Here is a 23,495-nt window from a genome sequence, read left to right on the forward strand (position 1 = left end):
TGATTATTTGAGATACTAGTAGTACTAAAATTGTCACAATAGATAGTCATAATATCTTGAGATAACCCGTAATCTTTAAGCATCTTTTTCATCCATGGCATCTGTGTACAACAACTCCGTGCTGTGCCGCTTCAGCTGTTAGAAGGAAATTGAATTTTGCTATTTTACTTATATCAGATTCAAGTTCATTGGCTAGGTACGTAAATCCGACCAGATCTGTTATGTTTTGCCATAAATTCTGTCTTGAAAGATGTTTCCTTTTTGCTCAAGAAAAAATTGATTTCAGGCTCGATCTACTATCGATTTGTGACTTGTCTCCTTGTTTGTTTGGTCAAACTAAACCACAACAAGCTCGCGTTTTCCATGGTTGCTCAAAGTACCCTTCCATCGGCTTCTAAAACTCATTGGGATCATGACGTGTTCCTGAGTTTTAGAGGTGAAGAAACTCGCAAGAACTTCACTGATCACCTTTACTCTGCCTTGGTGCAAGCCGGGATTCACACGTTCCGGGATGACGATGGGCTTCGAAGAGGGGAGAACATCTCTTCTGGATTACTCAACGCAATTCGTGGATCGAAGATTTCCATCGTTGTTTTCTCTAAAGACTATGCCTCTTCTAGGTGGTGCCTTGACGAGCTTGTGGAGATCGTGAAATGTCAGAACACCACAGGCCACACTCTTGTTCCGATATTTTATAATGTAGATCCTTCGGATGTTCGAAAACAGACAGGAACTTTTGCCGAGGCATTCATCAGGCATGAAGAACGATTTCGGATGGATATGGAAAGGGTGAAGAGGTGGAGAGCAGCTCTTACTGAAGCTGCAAACTGTTCTGGTTGGGATCTCTTGAGTGTTGCAAATGGGTACTCTTGCTAGGGTCTCTTAGGCTTTTTACATGCATTTTTCAGTTTGCTTCATACTTTACTTCAAAAGATATCAGATGCAAGTTTTATTTTATAAATATTAGGTTGAGCTGAAAATGGATTGACAACATTTATTATCTAGTCTTGGATGACCTTTTAGATGAATCATAATTTATAAAATATCATAAACATGAAAGAAATGATAATGGAGTCTTACTTCCATCTCAAACACAGTTAATGGCTTTATTCAGGAAAAGGGCGCCAAAAAAAAAAAAAAAAGAAAAGGAAAAAGGTTTTATGCCATGCCAAGGGGTGTAGGACAAGAAATTATACAGAAACATATTTAAATGATATTTCTAATTCTTAATATGACTTAATTGCCTTATTTGCTTTCCATGAGATATTAGCCCCAAAAGACTGAGAAGCTAACATATTTTTGGTACCTATGACTAATATTTTTATTGATACAAAAATCAGGTATGAAGCAAACTTCATTGAAAAGATTGTTGAAGATGTTTCCAATAAAGTAAAGCCCGTTGACTTATTTGTTGCTAAACACCTGGTAGGAGTAAACTCTCGTGTTCAAGTGGTGAAAACTTTAATAAATCTGGGAGCAAATGATGTTCGTGCTGTGGGCATCTATGGAATGGGTGGTGCAGGGAAAACAACTATAGCAAAAGCTGTCTATAACGAAATATATGATAGATTTAAAGCTAGCAGTTATCTCTCAGACATTAAAGAAAAATCAAAAAGTTGTGATGGTATAGTTCACTTGCAGGAACAGCTTCTTTCTAATATCTTGAAAATGAAGAATTTGAAGATTGACAGTGTTGATGGAGGAATCAGATTGATTCAGGAAAAAATTCACGGTAAAAGAATTCTTGTTGTTCTTGATGATGTAGATGACTTGGACCAAGTACACAAATTAGTTGGAAACTTCAAGGGGTTTGGTCTGGGAAGTAGATTGATTTTAACCACAAGAGATGAACATTTGCTAACTCAACTAAAAGTGGATGAAAAATATAAGGTGGGAAATTTGAATCCATCAGAATCTCTTCAACTTTTCAGTTGGTATGCCTTTGAGATGGCCCATCCAAGAGGAAGTTATTCAGAACTTTCAGATAGAGCAGTGAAATACGCGGGGGGACTCCCATTAGCTCTTGAGGTTTTGGGATCTTTTCTAAAGAGAAGAAGCATTAGAGAATGGACAAGTGAATTGGAGAAATTACAAAGAGTCCCGCACAACAGGATTCAAAAGATACTTAGAATAAGCTTTGATTCACTAGATGTTAAAACGATGGATATATTCCTTGATATTGCATGTTTCTTTATTGGTATGGATAAAGAATATGTCAACAAAATTCTCCATGGGTGTGATCTCTTTCCAGATATTGGTATGAGCATTCTCGTTCAGAGGTCTCTTGTGACAATTGATCTCAAACATAAGTTGAGAATGCATGATCTTACTCGAGATATGGGAAGGGAGATTGTTCGAGAAAGATCACAAGGTTATGTAGAGAAAAGTTGTAGGTTGTGGTTTCACGATGATGTGTTAAAAGTGCTAACTCAACATAAGGTAAGAGTCATTTGGACTTATGCATAACCATGCATGCATATCTTTGTTATGCAGTTATGTTTAAGATTATTGTCTTTTTGTCAAGCATGCATCATTGCCTATATGATTTATCAACACATTGACATGATCTTAAATCCAGAGTTTCTTAAAATCAAGTAAACATCCACCATTTCACAAAGTTTTAAGGAATTCTAATACTGTCCAAATCACTCTAGTGTTTTTCTTTGGTTACATATGCTGAGGAAATTTAGTACTGCAATTTAAAGATGTTCTAGCTTTAAACAAGTTGAAGATATGTGTTGCAAATCCAACTTTCTGTTTTGTTAGGGATCGGATGCAGTGAAGGGTCTTGCCCTAAATCCGCCCATACTCGAAGATTTACATTTGAAAACAGAGGCATTTGCCAACATGAAGAATTTGATGTTGCTCCAGATCAATAATGTAATTTTAAATCTCGAAGGATGTTTCGAGAATATTTCCAAAGAACTAAGATGGCTTCAGTGGAATCAGTGTCCTCTGAAATATCTACCTTCAAAAATTCATCTAGAGAACCTTGTTGTGCTGGACATGCAGCATAGCAGCATTAAACAAGTCTGGAAGGAAAATAGAGTATGACAACTCTTACTATATGTATATTTTATTCCTTTTCAATAGCTTTTTTTTTTTCCCCTTTTTTTCTGTAAATTTACAAACGTATAATTTTGTTTCACAGATACTTCAGAAGTTGAAAATCCTTAATCTCAGCTATTCCAAAAATCTTACCAAATCACCATGCTTCATACAAGTCCCACATCTAGAGATGTTGATATTTGAAGGCTGCACAAGCTTGGATGAGGTTCATGAGTCCATTGGACATTTGGAAAGACTTGTTTTGCTGAATTTAGAAGGATGCAAGAATCTAAAGAATCTTCCGAGAAGCATTCCTAACTTGGTATCTCTTGAAACCCTTAACTTGACTGGTTGCTTAAAACTTGACAAGTTACCCGAGCAACTGGGGAATATGATTGCATTAAGAGAGCTAATTGCAGATGGAACTGCTATTAAGCAATTACCATCCTCTGTTGGTCTTCTGAAGAATCTAAAAACTGTATCATTATCTGCATGTGAAGGAGAACCCTCAAATTCTTGGTTCTCATGTTTTTCATTGTGGATGTCACCGAAAAGCTCGATCTGTGCAAGTTTGTTGCCAGCTTCTATTTCTGGATTATCCTTTCTGCAAAGACTAGTTCTCAGGCAGTGCAATTTGTCTGAAGATGGATTTCCCGTTAACCTTGGGAGTTTATTTTTTCTCCGAGATTTGGATTTATCAGGAAATGATTTGCGTAACCTACCTTATTGCATCAGTCAGCTTCCAAAAGTACAATATCTGTATTTGAATGAATGCTCGACTCTTCAATCAATTTCAGGACTCCCCACAAATGTAAGGGTGGTATATGCAAATGAATGCACATCAGTAGAAAGACTCTCCCTTTTGTCAAACGTGGAAAGTAGACGATTTTTTTTCCTTAGAAATTGCCACAAACTGGTCGAGATTGAAGGCTTGGAGAGTTTCGAAACTTCATCAGTCATTCACATGGAAGGATGCAACAATATGGCCTATGATTTTAGGAACAGTCTTCTCCAGGTTGGCTCTCTCTCTCTCTCTCTCTCTCTCTCTCTCTCTCTCTCTCTCTCTCTCTCTCTCTCTCTCTCATCTTGTGATGTGAGTTTCTCTCTTGAATCAGTGTCCATCGACCAAGCATACCGATCGGTGTGGTGCCATTTTCCTCCCTGGAAGTGAGGTTCCAGATTGGTTCAACTATCAAAACATTGGATCTTCCATATCCTTTCATGTACCTTCACTTTCAAAGGGTGAAATCCGGGGCTTGCTGGTTTGCGCTGTTTATGCAGCAAAGGAAGAACCCGAAAGGGAAAGTGCTACTGGCTGTCATATGAAAATCTATAACAGAACTAGAGGCTTCAGATACACCGATTGGAAAACATTGAGTGGCATTGCTTTAACTTGTGAAGATCATTTCTTTGTATACCATGCACCACTTCTAAGAAATAAATTGGACATGAAAAGTGGAGACGAAATGGAGGTTTCCATCGAACCATGGAGGGCAGTTGAAGTGCAGAAGTGTGGAATTCATCTAATTGTTGATGAGCCAATTGCAGAAGATGAATCTGGAAGTAAGGTCCAACAGGTTGATTCAGATACTCGTAAAGATGGTGCTTGCCATGGAGGAAGGTTTCAGTGATGTTGAATAGAGTAATAATAAATATAAGTTTAGAGCTCCTTATAAAAAGTGGGATCTACCCGTAAATCTGTACAATTCATTCTCCAGTGGATGAGTATCCTTTCAGTTTATTTATTTATTTTATGGTTTGACATATATTTATTCATAAACATCATTGTATGGGTTTGGTATTAAATCAAACAATATCGTTTTATCCATAACGAATGAAAAAAAATATAAGTGGAACAACGCCATTTGATTTGAAACTAAATAGCTTTGTTTCGAAATTATATCGTCTTTTTCCCTCCTTTCTTCTTTCCCAATTCACTTCTCAGTTTCTCTTCCCTCTGCCATGGACGAGTATTGCTGCTAGGGAGATTGAGAATCGACCATGAACTACCAGAGTTGATATGACCGATGTTTCTCTTCCTTATTGACTAGTATGATTGGTTACTTCTCTTCATTTTCTCTCATAAGTCGGCATCAATTTGGCTCAAAAATTACGCAGAAAGGGGTTGGTTTTCACTTTTCACCCCTAACATTTATAATGATATTAAGTAGCATTTGTATAATTTATTTTAATTAATTGAAACGTGGTTTTTATAAAATTTGAATTTCGGTTAAAAAATTATTATTTATCATGAAATTTTATTGTCATTTTAGTTGATTTAAAAGGTTAGCGATATGTTGAGTTTGAAAATAATTGAGCTTATAAATAGATATATATATATACTAGGTGGGAGTAACGTGCAAAGCACGTTTGTTTAATTTTATGAAATGATTATTTGTAAAAAATAATATATATTTTATAAAAATTATTAATGTCACTTAATAATTTAAGGCATATTGGAGAAAATAAAAAAATTAGTTCAAAATATCATATAATTCAATACATGTTTATAACATCTATAATTTTAGCAAAGATGTATACGAAAAATTTAATAAAAGTCTAACACAAACGATAGTTCAAAATATGTGTCGTTTGATATTTGTATTATAATTCATCTATTTATGTCATCCTGTAGACAATCAATAGAGACAACATTGAAATTCTTATTTTTCTGTTGTTTGAGTCGATCAGGGACAACATAAAGTTAAAACATAATCTTTTTATAAAGTTTGTGGTATAATATTTTCTATATATAGCATATATATAAATCATAAAATATATTTTGAAATTGTTGGTCAAATTTACTCTTTCTTGATTAGTTCAAGGATCACGGCCTTTGTCACGTGCCTATCATACCAAACTCACGTATGGAATATGACTTAACGGAAGCTACGTCCTACTACCATGGAAAAAAAAAACACTTTGATTAAACACACTTGTATTATATATTATATGAGATTTTTAAATTTGGAATACTCAATAATCTGAGTTAATGAAACGTATAATATACGTATATTATATTTAAGGATTCACGTCTTATGCACCTAATACACGTGTATATGTTAAGGAGAAAGAGAAAAATATAATAACTAATATTTAATTACTTATTATTATATAAACTATTAAGTATTATAATTATTGAGATTAATAAATTATATAATAACATTGAATGCTATCTCTCTCAACATTTATGTCTTCATTTTATGTGCCAAACCGTTAAAATAAACGGTGTTAACTTTAACAAAAAAATAAGAAAAACCGTTAAAACAAGATTTTTCGTTTCATACATACTTTTTATATATAGAAGATATATATATTTTTTTAATTGAAGTATTTTGTACACACAATTTGTTATAATCAGATTCTTCTTGGGCCTTGTTTGATGGGCTTCAATTAGGCAAGCCCAAGTTGTAGGGCTGCAAATGACACCAAACCCTTTCATTTTTTTAAAGACCCAAAAGCAGATCTTTTTGAATAATTGGGGAAATTTGAGAGACTAGCGAGCCGAGCAGCATCGATCAAAGCAAGCGATGAACCCGTTAACCCTAGTTAAACGCCTTCAGAAGATCAATTCGAAAGAAGCGGAGTTAGGGATATCCGAAGAAGCATCATGGCACGCCAAGTACAAAGAATCAGCTTATGTCTTCGCCGGTGGCATTCCCTTCGATCTCACTGAAGGCGATCTCCTCGCCGTTTTCGCCCAGTAAGTCCCTTGTTAAATCTTTTTGGTTTGAATTTTGGAATCTGGAATCCTTCAGTTCCTCAAGAACATTTGGAACTACCTTAATGATTTTCAGGTACGGGGAGATTGTTGATGTCAACCTTGTTAGAGACAAAGGCACTGGTAAATCCAAAGGCTTTGCATTTATTGCGTATGAGGACCAGAGAAGTACTAATCTTGCTGTAGGTTGGTTTGTCTCTCTTTGTCTCTTCTTTTTTCATTCTTTGGAGATTGTGAGAAGAAATTACCTGGCTCAATATTAGCTTAATATCTTTTTTTTTTTTTTGCTTTCTTAGATAATTTAAACGGAGCACAGATATTAGGCCGAATTATTAGGGTTGATCATGTTAGCAAATATAAAAAGAAAGAGGAAGAAGACGAGGAGACCGAGCGGAAGAAGAGGGAGGAGCGAGGTGTGTGCCGTGCTTTTCAAAGAGGCGACTGTACTCGTGGAGCCGGATGCAAATTTTCTCACGACGAACAGGTACATTCCTTCGAAGTTTTAGAGAAGGATATCAAAGTAGTTCCATGGTTCGATGTTCATCTTTGAAATCTAGAGATGGTTTTGATTGTTTTAATGGAGTATTTTTGTCTTTTTATTGTTAGTTTGTTATAAAGGTACATATAAAGTTACACATATGATCTTATATTCTCGATGAAAGTAACTTGGGGGATATTACTAGATATTGTTCCATTGAGCTATGGAATTGGTGCCAAACCCTCACCTCATGTCATCTCTAAATGTAGCTGATTGTCCTGGATAGATTTAGCTAAACTGTACTTTTATGGGGCGAATTGGTAATATGAACAATAGATGTTACGGTGGAACATTAATCTTCTAGTTCTAAAAGGCAATTTTTGGTATTTCAAAAGTTGTTAATGCGTGAGTTGTCGTATATATCAGGATCATATCTTGTGCATTACATTCCTAAATAGGTGTTACCTTTTGTATACCCTCTTGTGTACTTGGGCTATGCCTATTCTTATTAATACAATTGTTTACTTATAAAAAAAAATATTATTCTTATTAATACCATTGTTTACTTATAAAAAAAAAATATATATATCTTTTGCATTACATGCTTGTTGACTGAATGAGATATTGGATTCTGTGGATGCTGTTTTTTTTTTTTTTTTATTTGTGAATAATCTGGATGATACTGGGGTAGATAATCTTTTCCCTTCTCCATTGTGTTTGTGTTCCTGGTTTTATATGATTGCTAACATGTTGGTTGTCAAAGAGAGGGCCTGTACTTATGTAGGGACAGCCATAATAATTTGAGAAATGCTTTAGTCATAAAATGATTACGCAAAAGTAAACTCAAAAACTGATGTGGTTTGATGTGATATGTCAGATTGTAAAGTTACTTTTATTATAAAGTAGATCTAATAGATTATGTGAAACCACGCCAATTTGTGAGTTTATTTTTGTGAAATATTTTTGTGTTTGTAGCACTCTAATAATTTATTAATGTAAATCATTTTTGTTTTGTGGTTGATCCAAAAACTGATGCATTTAATTTCTCCACCAAAATATGAGGAACATTACGAGTGGTTTGGGAATGGGGTTAGGATGCTCGAATTAATTAATGGTTAGACTTGGTTTGAGACTAGGGGCAAGAATAATACCCGAAGGAGACTACGTAATAATGGGATATATATAAATGTATATATGCATGCGTGCATACCTAAACCAGGAGTGCATCACACATTTCAGTGAATTGTAACTGGTCTAAGTCTCAGCTTGCTCAGAAATTTGCTGATTTCTAGATTCATTGTTTTCCATGCAAAGTCTAGATGAATGATGCATGAGCACCTTTTTAGGGTAGGGGGTTGGTTTTCTTGCATTTTAATACATTTTGAAGTGAGGATTCTGTGCAGAACCAATCCTGCTAAGCTTATTTTTACATTCTTGCCATGTTTGTTGTTCATATGTGCTTTGTTCTTTCTATTCCCAGAGAGCAGCAAACACAGGTTGGGGTCCTGAGAATGCAGCAAGTTCAAGATGGGGACATGACAAGTTTGAGGGTCCGAAATGGGGCGAGAAACGATCAGACAACAATCCATCAAGTCCTGTTCGGGAGCCTATGATTCAAGATGGTTTTAGACGGGATGATAAGGATTCACGGTCTAGATCAAAGGCCAAGGAGAGGCCCTTAGAGAGCAACCCCAGGCAAAGTGATAGGAGGGAGGAAAACAGACTGAGAAGGCATGATGATGAGGAGTTGGAGCCAAAGTTGAGAGAAGATCATGATAGGAGGCAGGGTAAGAGACCGGGAAGGCACAACGATAGTGAATTTGAGTTGAAGTCAAGAGACCTTAGGAGGGAAGAAAGAAAATCAAGAGGACATGATGACAACGGGTTTCAGCCAAACTCGAGAGAAGCTCGTGATTGGAGGGAAGAAAAGAGATTGAGAAGGCATGATGGGGATGAATTTGAACCGAAGTCAAGAGAGGATGCAAGAGAAGAAAAGAGATTAAGGCTGCAAGACACTGGTGACTTGGAGCTGAAGTCAGGAGGAGGTGGAAGGGAAGAAAAGAGATCAAGAAGGCGTGATGGTGATGAATTTACGCCAAAGTTGAGAGAAGATGGAATTGAAGAAAAGAAATTGAGAAGGCATGGTGATGATGAATTTGGGCCGAAGTCAAGAGAAGATAGAAGGGAAGAAAAGAAACCGAGAAAGCATGAGTCAGATCCCTATCTAGGAGAAAAACGAGATAAAGGTAGGGATTTGAATAGGGATTCGGCATCCCATCCTAAGAGAGGTAGAGAAGAATACAGCCGGCATAGATCAGATAGATAGGGATATTCATTAAATGACAACGGGGATAAACTCTTTTTGGTATCACTATTCTCTGTGCAACGGGATTATTTCCGTGTACAATCTAATGCTGTGATTCTAATTCTTGAGGTTTGGCTGAGGTCTATTTTGTACTTTGTCTGCGTTGTTTCCCTCTGCCGCGCGTGGCTGGCAGGTGTAGCTAGCACCTCGACAGGTAATGTTCATAGTTATGGACATTTTTACCTTTCTGCCAAGTGGACTTGGAATGTTTGATTAATTGTGGAGTTATTGCAATCCTCTAATGATGAAGATTTCATTTGTCACCATTTTCAGTAGGTTTTGTACGTGTCCCTATTTTCTTCAGTTGGTTTAAATGCGTATGGTATTTGTTTACAAAATACTTTTGCGTAAAGATGATGCATTAGCCTGGATCAGGCTGGGTGGAAAACTTAGCTGGGTCAGAGGAACCAATTTATGTTGGATCCTAGTTCTTTAGCACCTGTCTTATGACCGGAATCCAATTAGTCTCACTTCAATGATATCAGATGTTGCAGGCTTACAGACTGCCATATTTAAATATACTCTGAATTTAACCGAAATTTAAGATTAATTTGTGAAATAAAAACGAGGTAATTACGTTAAATAGAGTCTAGACTAGTGCTGTTCTGCACCATGCACAGCCCATTGACATGAGTACAGACGTGCTTGGTTATTTTGAGACTCGAGATGGATATTATGGGCATTACTCTTAAAGAAAAATTATACGTCAAAGAAGGGTTCTGCCAATAATAAAACGAGTAATATTAGATATAGTCATAAATTATATAAATATTATATATTATTTTTAAAAAAGAGTAGAATTTATAATTAAAAAAATAAAATTTTAATGTAAAATTTATATTTATTCATTTTTTTTATAATGAGTGCGTGGTGTTTGTCCATTTCATATTGCAAATATGATTTCTATTTACTTATTGGGGTTCCAACAGAACAGATGACTATTACTCGTGGCCAAGTCCACGTAACAACAGGGTTGCATGCCCACATGAGAGTAGTGGTTTGGAAGAGAGAATGCTACACATGATATAGTCAGGGAGCCAAAAATATGGTACTTTAACTTACTTTAACAATGTTGTTATCAAGGTGATCTTTTCGCATTAACATTGAGAATCCGAAATGTTACAAAAAACTGTGATCCACTCTTTGAATCTTTTCCTAGCTCCTCCACATGCCATGGATAAACAGAATAAATATTGTTCAAATGCTAAAGAAGGGCCAAACAGTTTCAAATGGGTTATGAAGATATAAAAACTTCGGTACAATTTCTGATAGGAGAGAATGAAGAAGTCTGTCAAAGGTCAACACTTTGGAAGATCTGCCGGTGGAGGAAGCAGCTTCTGATTTGGAAGCTTTCCATCTAAGACCAACCAACCCATCCTTAAACCCCAGCTTGTGTGGATCTCCAGGTGGCAATGCATGAACCAAACCCCTGTTGCCACGTAATTGTTGCATGCGGTCGTCATCGTCTCAAATTAGGCAGAATTTAATGGCATGTTGATGCAAATTAATGATAAAACATTTAATAACAGCACTAATATTAGTTGAATATGATAGATTAATTGTTTATCATAAACAGATGGAATGAACTTAATTAACCGTATCATAATATTATGGTGTTCTTCCTGCTCACCTGGGTTATCTGCCAGAAAACGGATAGCCACCCAACCCCCTGAGGGAACACCAACCGTGTTTCTTTCAGTAGGATCAACAAGATTGAACTTTTCCGGGTCTTTATTAGGATCAAAGTTTCCAAAACCTTGCCCAACAACAAAGAAATTAAAGCCATGCAGGTGGAGGGGGTGACTTTCAGCACCAAGAATGCTTGTGTCCTGCATCACAAGCTCCACACTAGTGTTAAAAGCCAAGACTACCAGCTTTGTCTCATTGCTCAGTACCATAGTGTTGTTTGGTGGGGTACCCGTATAATTAAAGGGAAAAATGGGACTGATTGGAAAGTCAGAGGTGTAAACACCCTTTGATTTCCCAAAGAAGTGAGACTGGAGGAGGGCAGTGGTTGGGAGTGCAAAGGATATGTTGTTAACAGAAGCAGCAAACCTTGTTCCATTAGGACCTTGGCAGGTCTGGTTATGTTGGCAGGGGCTTGTTCCAAGGCCTACCGTGAAGAAAAAACGCCTATCAACTTTTTGAGGGACATTTGCAGGGAATTGAGCACTTGCCAAGCTACGAAGTCTGTTCGTAAAATTTGTTGCAAAGGACGTGTCATTGAGAGGAGGAAGAACAGGTTTGAAAAGCGGAAGCTTTCGAATAGAATTAGCAGCTAAATCACGAAGGGTTTTGGTTGGAAATTCATATTCTAGTATTCCGGCAACAGTGGAGTTGTCAAAAGTGCCTAGGCCAGTCACATATGGTCTAGCAGTCATGAAAAATGTGGCATTGGGGAAGTCTGCTTTGGTCTTTAGAAGAAGATTCGTGGTCTGTCCCGGGGCTATGAGAACTATGTTAGTCTCAAAAGGTTTAACGTAGATAGCATCAGCTTCGACAACTGTGAGCGTGTGATTTGAAATACTGAAGAAGAGCTCGTCGTTGAGTGCAGCATTGATCAATCGGAGAAGGTAAGTCTTCCCGGGCTTTACTTTCAGCTTGAATGTGTCTGTCATTTACATGAAATCAAAATATTGAATCTATTAGAATGATATAACGCCCTATTTTCTTGAAAGTGCAACATTGACAATATATAAAGCATTTGACACCTTTGGCAGAACAGTTATAGAGTGGCCCTGGAAGTCCATTAATGGTATACGCATCAGAGACATTTGGACCGCCTCCCGTTTGCATGGCTTGGTTAATTACTGCCTCAGGATCTACGTTCCACCATTCTCCTGAAATGATACATTAATATCCAATATTAATTATAGCTCTTGCTTGGACCACAAAATTAATAAGATTTCTCATCGTTTATATACATAGAAACAAATTAATTAAGGAAATTAAGTAATTAGGAGTAGAAGATAAATTACTCGATCAGAATTTGGAGATCAAAATATATATTATAATCGAAACTCTTTCAAAAACTCTATTTACTATGTATATATAATGACTCAAGGCCGTATGCTAATTTAGTTACGTAAGTGCTCTTTATTCCAAAAATAATGTTACAACTATAAAATAAATAAAATCTCACAGAAGTAAATTTATAAACTGACATGGTTTCATATGATACGTTAGATTTATTAATTTACAATAAAAATAGTTTTATAACGTATGTACCACATCAATACTTTGTAGATTTATTTTTGTGAGATTTTTATGACTAAAGCATATATTCTTCCAAATAAATTGTAACTATTTTTGTGCATATATCATGTAAGTTTACGATCGACTAGTTAAGAGAAAGATTAGAGCGCAGAATCGCAGAATAATTAATAAGTTTATAAGTAATGCACGTGTAAGTACTAAATTTGAGATCGCTTATAATTAAGTTACCGAAGATGATTGGAACTAATTCCTTGTAGGGTTTGGCAAATGGGAAAGGAACGCCACGCTTTGGAAGTATGATTAGAGGACCATATACAGTTGACCTAAGCCACGAGATGTGGGCATGCCAGAAAAGAGTGCCTCTCTGGCCTACAATGGTGAAGTTGTACACGTAGCTCTGGCTAGTTTGAATGGGACACTGAGTTACATATGCTGGACCATCCGCCCACCCTGTTTGAAGCTGTCGAATGCCATGCCTGTTTCAAAGAATTAATTATATTTTACCATATATATAAATCACATGCATTTAGATCATATCACTCGTACGTACGTACCAACTGGTGTATATATATATAAGCATGCATGGAACTGTATTAATTACCAGTGGATGGAGATATTGTTCTGGACATGATTAACCACTTTGATAAGAAGTTGGTCACCCTCCCTAGCTACAATGCGCGGCCCGGGAAATTGCCCGTTTACTGTCACAATGCTCTTTGTGTGGCACAGTCGCGTCACATTTTGCAGTTTGATCTGCAAAATAATCCAGAAAGTACTGTTAAAAGAAACAAAAATCAGCTGGTGCAAGCTTTCTGTATATATATGTAACATGTTAGACGCTAGCTGAGGCATGCATGGAGCACATACATCAAACTTGTAGTGCCTGGTTATGCCAGCAAGTGCAATCTCAGGAACGAGACACAACGTAGTGAATGAGAAAAGAAAGAGTACTCCCGGAAATATTGCTGGCGATGAAAGAAGAGAAACACCCATTGTATGCGCCTTGAGTGTGCTTTTCTTGTGCAAATTATATAAGCAAGGCACTGGAGCAAGCGTGTATTCCTCGAAGCTATCCTGGGGGTGATTTTATATGCAGGTGGGAGAAAAGGTTTGGTCGAGTAGGTTATGGGAATTAGGCTAAGTTGGCAAAGTTTGACAGAAGATCAGAATCAGAATCAATGCTATATTAGGAAGGCCAGTTGTTAGAACAGCTTTAGAGTGGTTTCAAAGACAATCAATTTCCTTTTGACCTCGGCCTTTCTATACAAGTCAAAACTTTTCCTTCCAATAAAATAACATCCCTGTAATGTGGTTCTTGTCAAAATTCAGAAAAAATTAGTGATTTTGATCCTGCTGCCAAGCCATGGTGAGCAACAAGCTGTACTGATGATGACACGATCATGAGGGAAAGAGAGGCTCCTAGCCTTCTGTTGAGTAATGTTAAAAGTATTACAAGTTTTATCTTTTACATAAACTTTATATTTCGATTAATCACCAATTAAAAATTAGAATTCAAAAGTTAATACAAAATTAATATTTATTACAGTGTCACCAATAACTTGAAATTTGTAAGACTTTTGTTGTAAAATATGTAGTAATTTTAGATAATTTTTTTTCTTTTTCCTTTGTATAAAATAACATCTTGATCAGGCTTTTATATTTTCACAGTTTGAAATGAAGTTTTCACCAAGCTTGAAGCTTTAAATGAAATTGTTATCACGTAGCTTTCTCACCAGATATTCTTAATATGTAAGAAAACCAGATATTCTCACCAGATGCATGGCATTTTTTAATCTGTTTTCACGAGGATCGGACATGAGATCGACGTCTGACTGATAATATTAGATGCATAGTTAAGAAACCTCAACGACTATGATGCTTCTCGATCTCTTTCAAGCATGCAAAAATAAAAGCGAACTTCTAGAAAAGGACAGCTAAAAACTGAGTAGGTGCGGAAAAATACAGATGCATGGTATTTGATTTTGAAGTTTCTTGCAATCTTAACAACATTGAAGTTTTGAACGTCTTGCCCTGGGTTGCACCCACCTACGGCGGCCTCCTTTATCGTGCAGCCTCTCTACCTTCAACAAATAGACAAAAATGAGCATGGTGATCATGATAGGCAATTGCTCAAGCTTATAATATTGTCTTGATCATATCTTCAGTCAAATGATTATAACACCAATCATAAACGATATGTCTGGATGAGAGCTGATTTGAAACTTGAGTTTCACTTAAAGATGAGATGATCACATCATTAAGGTTAATTAGAAAGTTATGAGTAAGCTCAGGAATGATGCATTATTTTCCTCGAAATAGTCACAGGATTAATGATGGTATTGATGATCAAACTAGGAGAGAAATTAAGAGAAGAAGGTGAAGTATGTAGTTATATATATACATATAACAAATATGTAGTGTAAGGATGATAAGTAGAACAACTCAATTAGTTTAACAAGAATAAAATAAAATAAAAAATAATAAAAATAAAAAATAATATTAAAATATGTAAAGTGTGTGATGTGGAATGATGTGTAGCATTCTTCATATATATATATATGTGTGTGTGTGTGTGTGTGTACACGTACCTTTGGACTGGGTCAGTTATGATCTAATTCTGGGGATTTAATGGAATTAGTAATATTATTTTGAGACTTTTTCTATGGTCAATCTTAAACCATTTCAAGCAGATCGAAATCAAGGGTCGGTATTTAATTAAATGTCGTGTGAGTAATTTTCATAGACTTAATGATCATCATCTAATATATACTAATTCATGATCTCTATCTTCTAATTTGACTTTACTCGATCGTTATATCATTTTCAGTGAGACAATAATGGATGTGAGATCATGAGACGAGCACACGATTAATACAAACAGGGTGCATGTGACCTGGTCGTGATCATGAAGATATATAAACATATTTATGACGACACACCAATTTGGAGTACTCATATTAAAAGTAGAAGTAATTGATGATTATGAAGAGAAAAAGTCGAAGAGCCTTGATTTTGGATTACCTAAAATTAATATTGTACTTGATTGTTATTTTCTGTCACGTTCAACATGATCAATGGAAGAAAGTGAAATCTCTATCACCAAGTCATGAAGAGAAGAGGTAAAAGGAACTTGAAATTAACAATAGATCAGATAATTGCAGACCGGCGTTAGTGATCAAAGCAATATATATAATATGTAATATTAAAAGGTGAATATTGCTTCTAAATTAAGACTCCAAACCATTTCAACGAATTCAAAAGCCATGCATATAATATAATGTGCAGTTGCGTGAGTACCAAGAGAAAAAGAAACAAAAATATTAAGTGGATTATCTTGCATTATTTCATCAGATAATAGATGTCATTCATAAGCATGCATGAACCACTAAAATGGTATCGCGCGAGAATTAATTAATTACCTAATAGGCACTTTCTTTTCTGGAAATTATCCTTGCTTTTGAAACTCAAAACAGATTTATTTCCTAATGGTAGTGATGTTTTCCTACTGATGTGCTTGTTCTAAAGATTTCTTGGGCAAAACAAATTTCCTGCATATTGCGCTTCTCTTTTATCTGCATGAAGAGTACTGTTTTCTACTTCTGTTTCTTATGTCACCATCATCATATATATATATATATATATATATATATATATATATTCATTTCTGCCATAATAGTGCACTAAATGATAGACCTGTTATGGGATTCAGAACAGAAGCAAGGTAATCTCGAGTTAAAACTCAAACTAATTTAACGACATCAGATAAAGATAGAAAGTTTGCAATATACCTTAAATCTTATACGTATATCGTGATAATCAATAGGGTGAAGATTAAAAATGGCCAACACTAATCAATTAAAAATATAAGAGAAGTTCCACCAAAATGTTGTTAGGTAATTTGTTCCCTATATATATATATATATATATAGGCACACACCCCAACATATAGATATACAAAGAGTTCTCTGCCCACTTCAGCTTCACTTTGTGGGAGCAACTTTCTTCCTCCTACATGGGGCGTTCTATTATGAGTTTAAGGCAATACTTGTCAATAACCTTCTGTGAAATCATTCTCTTGTTCCTTTCCTTGTCAATTCCAAAAGTTTCCACGGCTACCACTTTTTCAAACGAGACTGACAAACTTGCACTGCTCGAATTCAAGTTCCACATAGAGGACCCCCTCCGTGTCCTGGCTGCTTGGAATGAGTCTTTCCATTTCTGCCACTGGCTTGGGGTCACTTGTGGCAACAAACACCAAAGAGTCATTGATTTGGACCTAAAAGACAAGAAATTGGTTGGCACCATATCACCATACATTGGAAATCTTTCTTTCCTTCGATCCCTCAACCTTGCAATTAACTCCTTCTATGGTCGAATCCCCGCGGAAGTTGGTCACTTGATCAGGCTTCAGGGTTTAAACCTGAGTTATAACTCATTGGAAGGACAAATTCCTGTCAATCTGTCTTACTGTTCCAACCTTATGTATCTTGGTCTCCAGTACAACCATCTAGTGCAACAAATACCTTCTGAACTTGGCTCTTTGTCCAAACTCAAGAATCTATATCTTGCCAAAAACCAGTTAAGTGGAAAGTTCCCACCTTCTCTGGGAAACCTGTCTTCTCTCCAACAGCTTTGGTTTTCATATAACAATTTGGAGGGAGAAATTCCAGATACATTATCCCAGATGATAAGCTTGGGAAGTTTTCAAGTAGGCAAGAATAATCTTTTTGGTGTGTTTCCACCTTTCCTTTACAATTTTTCATCAATCAAAATCATTTCCTTGGCTTTCAACAACTTTTCTGGTGACCTCAGGCCAGACTTAGGCATTGCACTTCCAAATCTTCAAAAGCTTGGTATGGCAGGAAACAAATTTACGGGAAGCATTCCAGCTTCCTTGTCCAATGCTTCAGGTTTTCAAGAAATTGATATCCCTACGAATTATTTTACGGGAAATATACCTACGGAGTTTGGTAATCTACGAAATCTTACATGGCTTAATGCAAACAGGAATCTTCTTGGCAATTATTCAATTGATGATTTGAGTTTTCTTAGATCTTTGACCAATTGCAGCCAGTTACAGACACTCGATATCAGCTACAACCGGCTTGGAGGTGAGCTGCCTGATGCGATAACAAACTTCTCAACCCAAATAACATGGCTAGAGTTAGGAGGGAATTTTATTGGGGGAAGCATACCTACGAAGGTATCAAATCTAGTTAGCCTAACTCAACTTGGTCTGGAACAGAATTTATTAACGGGAAATATTCCAGCTTCAATTGGGGAGCTCTCCAACTTGAGGAATTTGTACTTGTGTGAAAACAACTTGACAGGGGAGATTCCGACTTCTCTTGGCAACATGACTCAATTGTTGGAGCTCTATTTGTATAATAACAGCTTGGAAGGAAGCATACCCTCGAGTCTTGGAATGTGTAGCTACCTGCAAGATGTACAACTTTTCCATAATAAACTAAATGGCACTATACCCAAGAAACTCCTTAGTCTTCCAGCCCTTTCTCGAGTCCTTAGTGTGTCTCATAACTCTTTGACAGGAAGCTTGCCACCAGAAGTTGGAAACTTGAAGACTCTTGTTTACTTAGATGTTTCATTCAACAAATTTTCCAAAGAGATTCCCGCGGAATTAGGGGACTGTTTGGGATTGGAAGCACTTTATGCGCAAGGGAACTTCTTTGAAGGAACCATTCCAGATTTAAGTAAGTTAAGGGGTATTCAATATCTTGATCTTTCCCACAACAACTTGACTGGCCAAATTCCAAGCTATATGGTTAGTTTTTCCATGTTGACAAACTTGAATCTGTCTATCAACAATCTTGAGGGAGAGGTGCCCATACAGGGGGTCTTCAAAAATGCAACTGCAATTGAAGTATATGGCAATAGTGGGCTTTGTGGGGGGATCCAAGAGCTGCAATTGCACGCATGTTCCAATAAGCATAGAAATCATGTGGGTTTTAAGTTGATTCTGGCAATAGGCATTCCTGCTTTCTCGGTGGTGGTGTTGTCTTTGATTTCCCTGTGCTGGTTGAGAAAGTCAATAAAAAATGTCTTCCCACTTCTACCATTGGGCAATACCATTGGGCACTTCTACCAAAAGATTTCTTATCAAGAGCTACTCAATGCAACCGATGGATTCTCTGAGATAAATTTGATTGGTTCAGGTAATTTTGGTACTGTCTATAAAGGAAAGCTTGGTCTCGATGAAGTTAGTGTCGCAGTCAAGGTACTCAACCTAAAAAAGAAGGGAGCGTCCAGAAGTTTCATTGCTGAATGCCAAGCCTTAAGGAGCATCCGGCATCGGAACCTAGTTAATATTTTAACTGCTTGCTCAAGTATTGACTTTGGGGGCCAAGATTTCAAAGCTTTAGTATATGAGTTCATGCCAAATGGGAACTTGGAGACGTGGTTGCATCCAGAAGATGGGCTCAAGCAGCTGAGAAATTTAAGCCTTCTTCAGAGAGTAAACATTGCAATAGATGTGGCTTCTGCTTTACTTTATCTTCATCATGAATGCCATATACCTATTATTCACTGTGATTTAAAGCCAAGCAATATTCTTCTCGATGATGAGTTGATTGCTCGTATAAGTGATTTTGGTTTGGCACGACTCCTTTCAGAATCGAGTAAGCATGCTTTTCCTAGTCAATTAAGCTCAGCTGGGATTAAAGGAACCGTTGGGTATGCTGCTCCAGGTACTGTTTCATGATTTCTCATTTGTTTACTGTCAAATGATAAGGAAAAAGGAAATAAAGAACAAAAACAGTTGGATATTGTTAATGCTATTTGATTTACTTCTATACAAATTGAGCAAAAGAAGTCATCAATAATCAAAACAAGGAAGCCCACCAAAAAATGTTTCTGTCACCCATTATTTTCGTGATGACAATCACCATAAGGTGAACTTTCTGTGAGTTAAGGCAATACTTGTCAATAACATTCTATGACATCCTTCTCTTGTTCCTTTCCTTGTCAGTTCCAAATGTTTCTATCATCTCACATCCAAATTTTTCATTTCATCATTACAACTTTCTCAAATTTTCATACAAAATATAATAAACAATTCATCTTTTTCAAATCTCAATTTAACTTTTTTAAATTCCAAAAGAATGATAATATCAAAATAATATATTTTAAACATCCATCTAAAACCAAAAATTCTCATTTTACTCTCCAAACCATACAGAAGGCTTGTCAGAGTTCTTTAAATTCTTGCAGAGTACGGAATGGGAGGTCAGTTGTCAGCTAATGGAGATGTGTACAGCTTTGGGATCCTCTTGTTGGAGATGTTCTCTGGAAGAAGACCCACAGATGAACTTTTCAAAGACGACCTGAACCTCCACAAATTTGTCAAATTGGCATTGCCGGGACGAGTGATGGAGATTCTGGACCAATCAGTTTTGAACGAAGCAGGCGAAACTAGGAATTTGGTTACATGCAATAGTGACTGGACAAGCTGTGAACAGACAGAAGGCTTGATATTGGTCTTTCAGATTGGCCTTGCATGTTCAGCAGAATCTCCAAAGGACAGAATGGACATGAGAAGAGCTGCAATGGAATTGCTTTCAATTAGAGACAAACTCCTAGGGAACGCAGACCAGAACGTAAATGATGGACATGAGAAAAGCTCAGTTAACAGGTAAAGTTTCCGAAAAATGTCAATGTGGGTAGTTTTCCATTTTCTACTAGTCAAGTGGGTTAGAACACTGTTCTTTGTCTAATCTACAGAAAATAACGTACTCTTGGCGCCGTTAGAAGCAGAATATCCTGATGAAGCAGCAACTATATACGCGCTTGGTGATATTGTAAATTAAACAGAGGCAGCAAAGTTAAGATACTTTCACTGTTCTTTAATTTCCTTTCCTTTCCAGGATTTGTTTCTACGTAAACAGCTTTCTCCCTTCTACATTTTATATCTTTTTTCTCCAAATAAAATTTCCACAATATCATTTAGACATACAAAATCATGCATATTTTTAAATATTGAAGGGTTGAAACGCTTTCTTACAATCTCTCAAAAAGAAAGACGACTCTAAAAATGCTCCTGATTGACACTTTTTTTTTTTTTTTTTTTTCTCCCAAGTACAAATTTTCATTTCTTCCCAAATTTATCCTGCCAATCAACTTGATATTTACCGAGATGGCCAAGCTCAATTATCCATTGATTGACTGAACTTGCTTTTTGGTGCTTAAATAATTATTTAGCCATTGCCAATATCACTCCGAGAGTATGAGATGAGATCTTTATCACAGCAAATGCTTTCTATATTCACCAATTCACCAATAATCCATACATGAGCAATTCCCTTCTCTAAAATAGTGAAATCGATAACGATCTCTCAGAAGTATCTCTCTATCGTAAAGCCTAGATATGAGCTTAGCAACTGAGTGGCAGTCCCCACAAATACGGAGATTCTTCACAACGCGAATTGGTTGAGATGGGACCATAGTAATAAGTCCAAAGGCAATTGCTAACTTCTCACTGTGAAGGTTTAGGGCCTGCTCCTTCATGTCTTCTTCTTCAACATGTTGCAGGAGGTAAGACTTGTTTGGTACATAACCAACTGATTTTAATCTTGCTGCAACCTCATCCAACTTAGAGTAGATTTCCATGGATAAAGGATGAGAACTATCACCTGCCAGAAACTCATGAACAACCCCGTTGACCTCGATTGAGCTACAACCAGGTTCTTTCTTTAGACCAGAATCTCTCATGACCTTCCTTAACCCTGAAACTCTATCCCACTTCCCTGTTTTAGCATAAATGTTTGATAAAAGCACATAGGCTCCATGATTTCTAGGGTCCAACTCGAGCAAATTGCTACAAGCCTTTTCAGCGAGCTCAAGATTCCCATGAAGTCTACAGGCCCCAAGCAGGGCCCCCCATACAGAAGCAGTACGAGCTATGGGCATTTTTTCTGTCAGTTCGACTGCTTCATCCAGAAGGCCTGACCGGCCAAGAATATCAACCATGCAAGCATAGTGCTTTTCTCCAGGCACAACCCCATGAACTGGCTCCATTTGATAGAACAAGGTTCGTCCCTCATTTACTAATCCTGTGTGGCTACAGGCGCATAACACATTGGTAAAAGTCACAGCATTGGGCTGGACCTTAGCTTCTAACATTTTCGAGAACAAATCTATTGCAGCTCTCCCATGCCCATGCATTGCCAGACCAGCAATCATGGCACTCCAAACAAACACATCTTTGCTTTCCGCTGAACAGAATACCTCGAGCGCCTTGTCTAGATCCCCACCCTTAGAGTACATGTCAATGAGTGAGGTCGTGAGATGACAATTTAATTTAATCCCCCGCTTCTTTATATACACGTGGATCCACCTGCCTAAATCCATGGCTCCCAACTGAGCAGAAGCTGACAGAGCACACACAAGAGTGACCTCGTCTGGTTTTGCATCCTTTCTGAGCTGTAATTCGCGGAAAATAGCCAAAGCCTCCTTTGGCTTACTATTCTGTTCATAAGCAGAAATGAGAGCGTTCCATGCAGCAATATCTTGACAAGGCATTGCATCAAAAACACGCCGAGCCTCGTCATACTCCCCCAACTTAGCATATCCATCAAGCATAGTTGTCCAAGTGAAAATATCTCTCTCTTGCATCCTATCAAACCATTTTTTTGCCTCTTCAACGCTTCCACACTTCATATACATATCAAGTATTGCATTACTCAAAGTCAAGCTCACACTAATCTCATTCTTTTCAATATACGAACACACCCACCTCCCAAACTCCAAATCCAACTTCTTCGCGCAAGCCAAAAGGACACCCACCATCGTCACATCATTTGGCTTCACATTCTCCTTCTCCATTCCCCTAAATACGTCCAGTGCCTCTTCGGGATAACCTCCTCGGGCAAAACCCATGATGATAGAATTCCAAGAAACTACATCTTTCCGTGGAATCTTTAGAAACACCCCATAAGCGAAATCCAAATTCCCACATGAACCATAAAAATGCACGAGCGAATTAAGAACAAAGATATCCGTACTTAGGGATGCTTTAATCACCATGCCATGAAACACTCTGCCAACCCGAAAAGCTTTAAGCTCCGAAGCTGCCTTGAATAAGAAAGGAAAAGTAAATTTATCCGGGAAGTGTTCACATTGAAGAAGCATTTGCAGAAAGAGTAAGAGGCTCTGAGTGGGGTCGGGGCTGGATGCGTAAGCGCGAATGAGGGTATTCCAAGTGTAGAGATTCGGTTGGGGAATTTGATCGAATACTTGGCGAGCGTAGTCGAGGCTCGAGTACGGTGATAATGCACTCGCTGTGATGAGCTTACTGGCAGAGAAAGGGTCGAAGAAGATGCCACTACGGAGCATTTGAGCATGTACTTGCTTTAGACTCTTTAAACTTGTGCATTGGCTGATGAGTAAAACTGTCGGGTGGTTTGCGAAATACCGGTCATTATCGATGTTTGGGGAGGTAGAGTTTGGGAGGTTGGTGTGATGTGGGAGAGAAAGAGGTGGTGTAATAAAAGTTGCCATGGCTGGTTTCCGGGTCCTTTGCCCCAATGCTTCCTTTTTATATCACTTGGAAAACTCGTCTTTGGTTATATCCTCTGCTGAATAGGTTTCCACTTTCCAGGAACGAGCATTTAATAATAAATTAATATTAGCAATTTTTTAATATATATTATTTT

The 23,495-nt window shown here is 37.1% G+C and overlaps 5 protein-coding genes across 9 annotated transcripts; 3 read left to right on the top strand and 2 right to left on the bottom strand.

The window, feature by feature from the left end:
• On the top strand, positions 1 to 4,929 carry LOC122292335 (disease resistance protein RUN1-like). 5 transcript variants are annotated; one of them, XM_043100633.1, is made up of 6 exons: positions 1 to 196; positions 341 to 863; positions 1,341 to 2,439; positions 2,767 to 3,048; positions 3,152 to 4,063; positions 4,164 to 4,929. In XM_043100633.1, the coding sequence occupies exons 2-6, from the start codon at positions 364 to 366 to the stop codon at positions 4,677 to 4,679; spliced, it is 3,309 nt and encodes a 1,102-aa protein (XP_042956567.1). In that variant the 5' UTR covers positions 1 to 196; positions 341 to 363; the 3' UTR covers positions 4,680 to 4,929. The 5 variants fall into 5 exon arrangements, with proteins under 5 accessions (XP_042956567.1, XP_042956566.1, XP_042956565.1 ...); XM_043100632.1 differs by having other exon boundaries at positions 352 to 863; XM_043100631.1 differs by having other exon boundaries at positions 2 to 196; positions 271 to 863.
• Positions 4,930 to 6,509: 1,580 nt separating this feature from the next.
• On the top strand, positions 6,510 to 9,878 carry LOC122292417 (zinc finger CCCH domain-containing protein 25). The gene is made up of 4 exons (XM_043100761.1): positions 6,510 to 6,751; positions 6,846 to 6,955; positions 7,066 to 7,253; positions 8,728 to 9,878. The coding sequence occupies exons 1-4, from the start codon at positions 6,579 to 6,581 to the stop codon at positions 9,571 to 9,573; spliced, it is 1,317 nt and encodes a 438-aa protein (XP_042956695.1). The 5' UTR covers positions 6,510 to 6,578; the 3' UTR covers positions 9,574 to 9,878.
• Positions 9,879 to 10,638: 760 nt separating this feature from the next.
• On the bottom strand, positions 10,639 to 14,103 carry LOC122292419 (laccase-17-like). Its single transcript, XM_043100762.1, has 6 exons — positions 13,696 to 14,103; positions 13,430 to 13,581; positions 13,057 to 13,304; positions 12,324 to 12,452; positions 11,243 to 12,223; positions 10,639 to 11,041 (listed from the first exon to the last, which is right to left on the bottom strand). Exons 1-6 carry the CDS (start codon positions 13,819 to 13,821, stop codon positions 10,911 to 10,913), a joined length of 1,767 nt encoding a protein of 588 aa, XP_042956696.1. The 5' UTR covers positions 13,822 to 14,103; the 3' UTR covers positions 10,639 to 10,910.
• Positions 14,104 to 16,840: 2,737 nt separating this feature from the next.
• On the top strand, positions 16,841 to 20,903 carry LOC122290908 (putative receptor-like protein kinase At3g47110). Its single transcript, XM_043098587.1, has 3 exons — positions 16,841 to 19,532; positions 20,056 to 20,476; positions 20,566 to 20,903. Exons 1-3 carry the CDS (start codon positions 16,841 to 16,843, stop codon positions 20,570 to 20,572), a joined length of 3,120 nt encoding a protein of 1,039 aa, XP_042954521.1. The 3' UTR covers positions 20,573 to 20,903.
• A 177-nt stretch (positions 20,904 to 21,080) lies between these two features.
• LOC122292923 (pentatricopeptide repeat-containing protein At2g29760, chloroplastic) lies at positions 21,081 to 23,485 on the bottom strand. Its single transcript, XM_043101486.1, has one exon. It carries the CDS (start codon positions 23,338 to 23,340, stop codon positions 21,115 to 21,117), a length of 2,226 nt encoding a protein of 741 aa, XP_042957420.1. The 5' UTR covers positions 23,341 to 23,485; the 3' UTR covers positions 21,081 to 21,114.
• Positions 23,486 to 23,495: the final 10 nt, after the last annotated feature.

Source organism: Carya illinoinensis, chromosome 13 (genome assembly GCF_018687715.1).
Source record: "Carya illinoinensis cultivar Pawnee chromosome 13, C.illinoinensisPawnee_v1, whole genome shotgun sequence".
Lineage (NCBI taxonomy): Eukaryota > Viridiplantae > Streptophyta > Magnoliopsida > Fagales > Juglandaceae > Carya > Carya illinoinensis.

Excerpts from the sequence above, each read along its gene's own strand:
- LOC122292335 (XM_043100633.1), top strand. The coding sequence starts at position 364 with ATGGTTGCTCAAAGTACCCTTCCATCGGCTTCTAAAACTCATTGGGAT. Across the intron at positions 864-1,340 it reads CTCTTGAGTGTTGCAAATGG|GTATGAAGCAAACTTCATTG; the intron begins GTACTCTTGCTA and ends TACAAAAATCAG. Across the intron at positions 3,049-3,151 it reads AAGTCTGGAAGGAAAATAGA|ATACTTCAGAAGTTGAAAAT; the intron begins GTATGACAACTC and ends TTTGTTTCACAG.
- LOC122292417 (XM_043100761.1), top strand. The coding sequence starts at position 6,579 with ATGAACCCGTTAACCCTAGTTAAACGCCTTCAGAAGATCAATTCGAAA. Across the intron at positions 6,752-6,845 it reads CTCCTCGCCGTTTTCGCCCA|GTACGGGGAGATTGTTGATG; the intron begins GTAAGTCCCTTG and ends AATGATTTTCAG. Across the intron at positions 7,254-8,727 it reads AATTTTCTCACGACGAACAG|AGAGCAGCAAACACAGGTTG; the intron begins GTACATTCCTTC and ends TTCTATTCCCAG.
- LOC122292419 (XM_043100762.1), bottom strand. The coding sequence starts at position 13,821 with ATGGGTGTTTCTCTTCTTTCATCGCCAGCAATATTTCCGGGAGTACTC. Across the intron at positions 13,305-13,429 it reads AACAATATCTCCATCCACTG|GCATGGCATTCGACAGCTTC; the intron begins GTAATTAATACA and ends TCTTTGAAACAG. Across the intron at positions 11,042-11,242 it reads TTTTCTGGCAGATAACCCAG|GGGTTTGGTTCATGCATTGC; the intron begins GTGAGCAGGAAG and ends ACGTGGCAACAG.
- LOC122290908 (XM_043098587.1), top strand. The coding sequence starts at position 16,841 with ATGGGGCGTTCTATTATGAGTTTAAGGCAATACTTGTCAATAACCTTC. Across the intron at positions 19,533-20,055 it reads CGTTGGGTATGCTGCTCCAG|AGTACGGAATGGGAGGTCAG; the intron begins GTACTGTTTCAT and ends AAATTCTTGCAG.
- LOC122292923 (XM_043101486.1), bottom strand. The coding sequence starts at position 23,340 with ATGGCAACTTTTATTACACCACCTCTTTCTCTCCCACATCACACCAAC.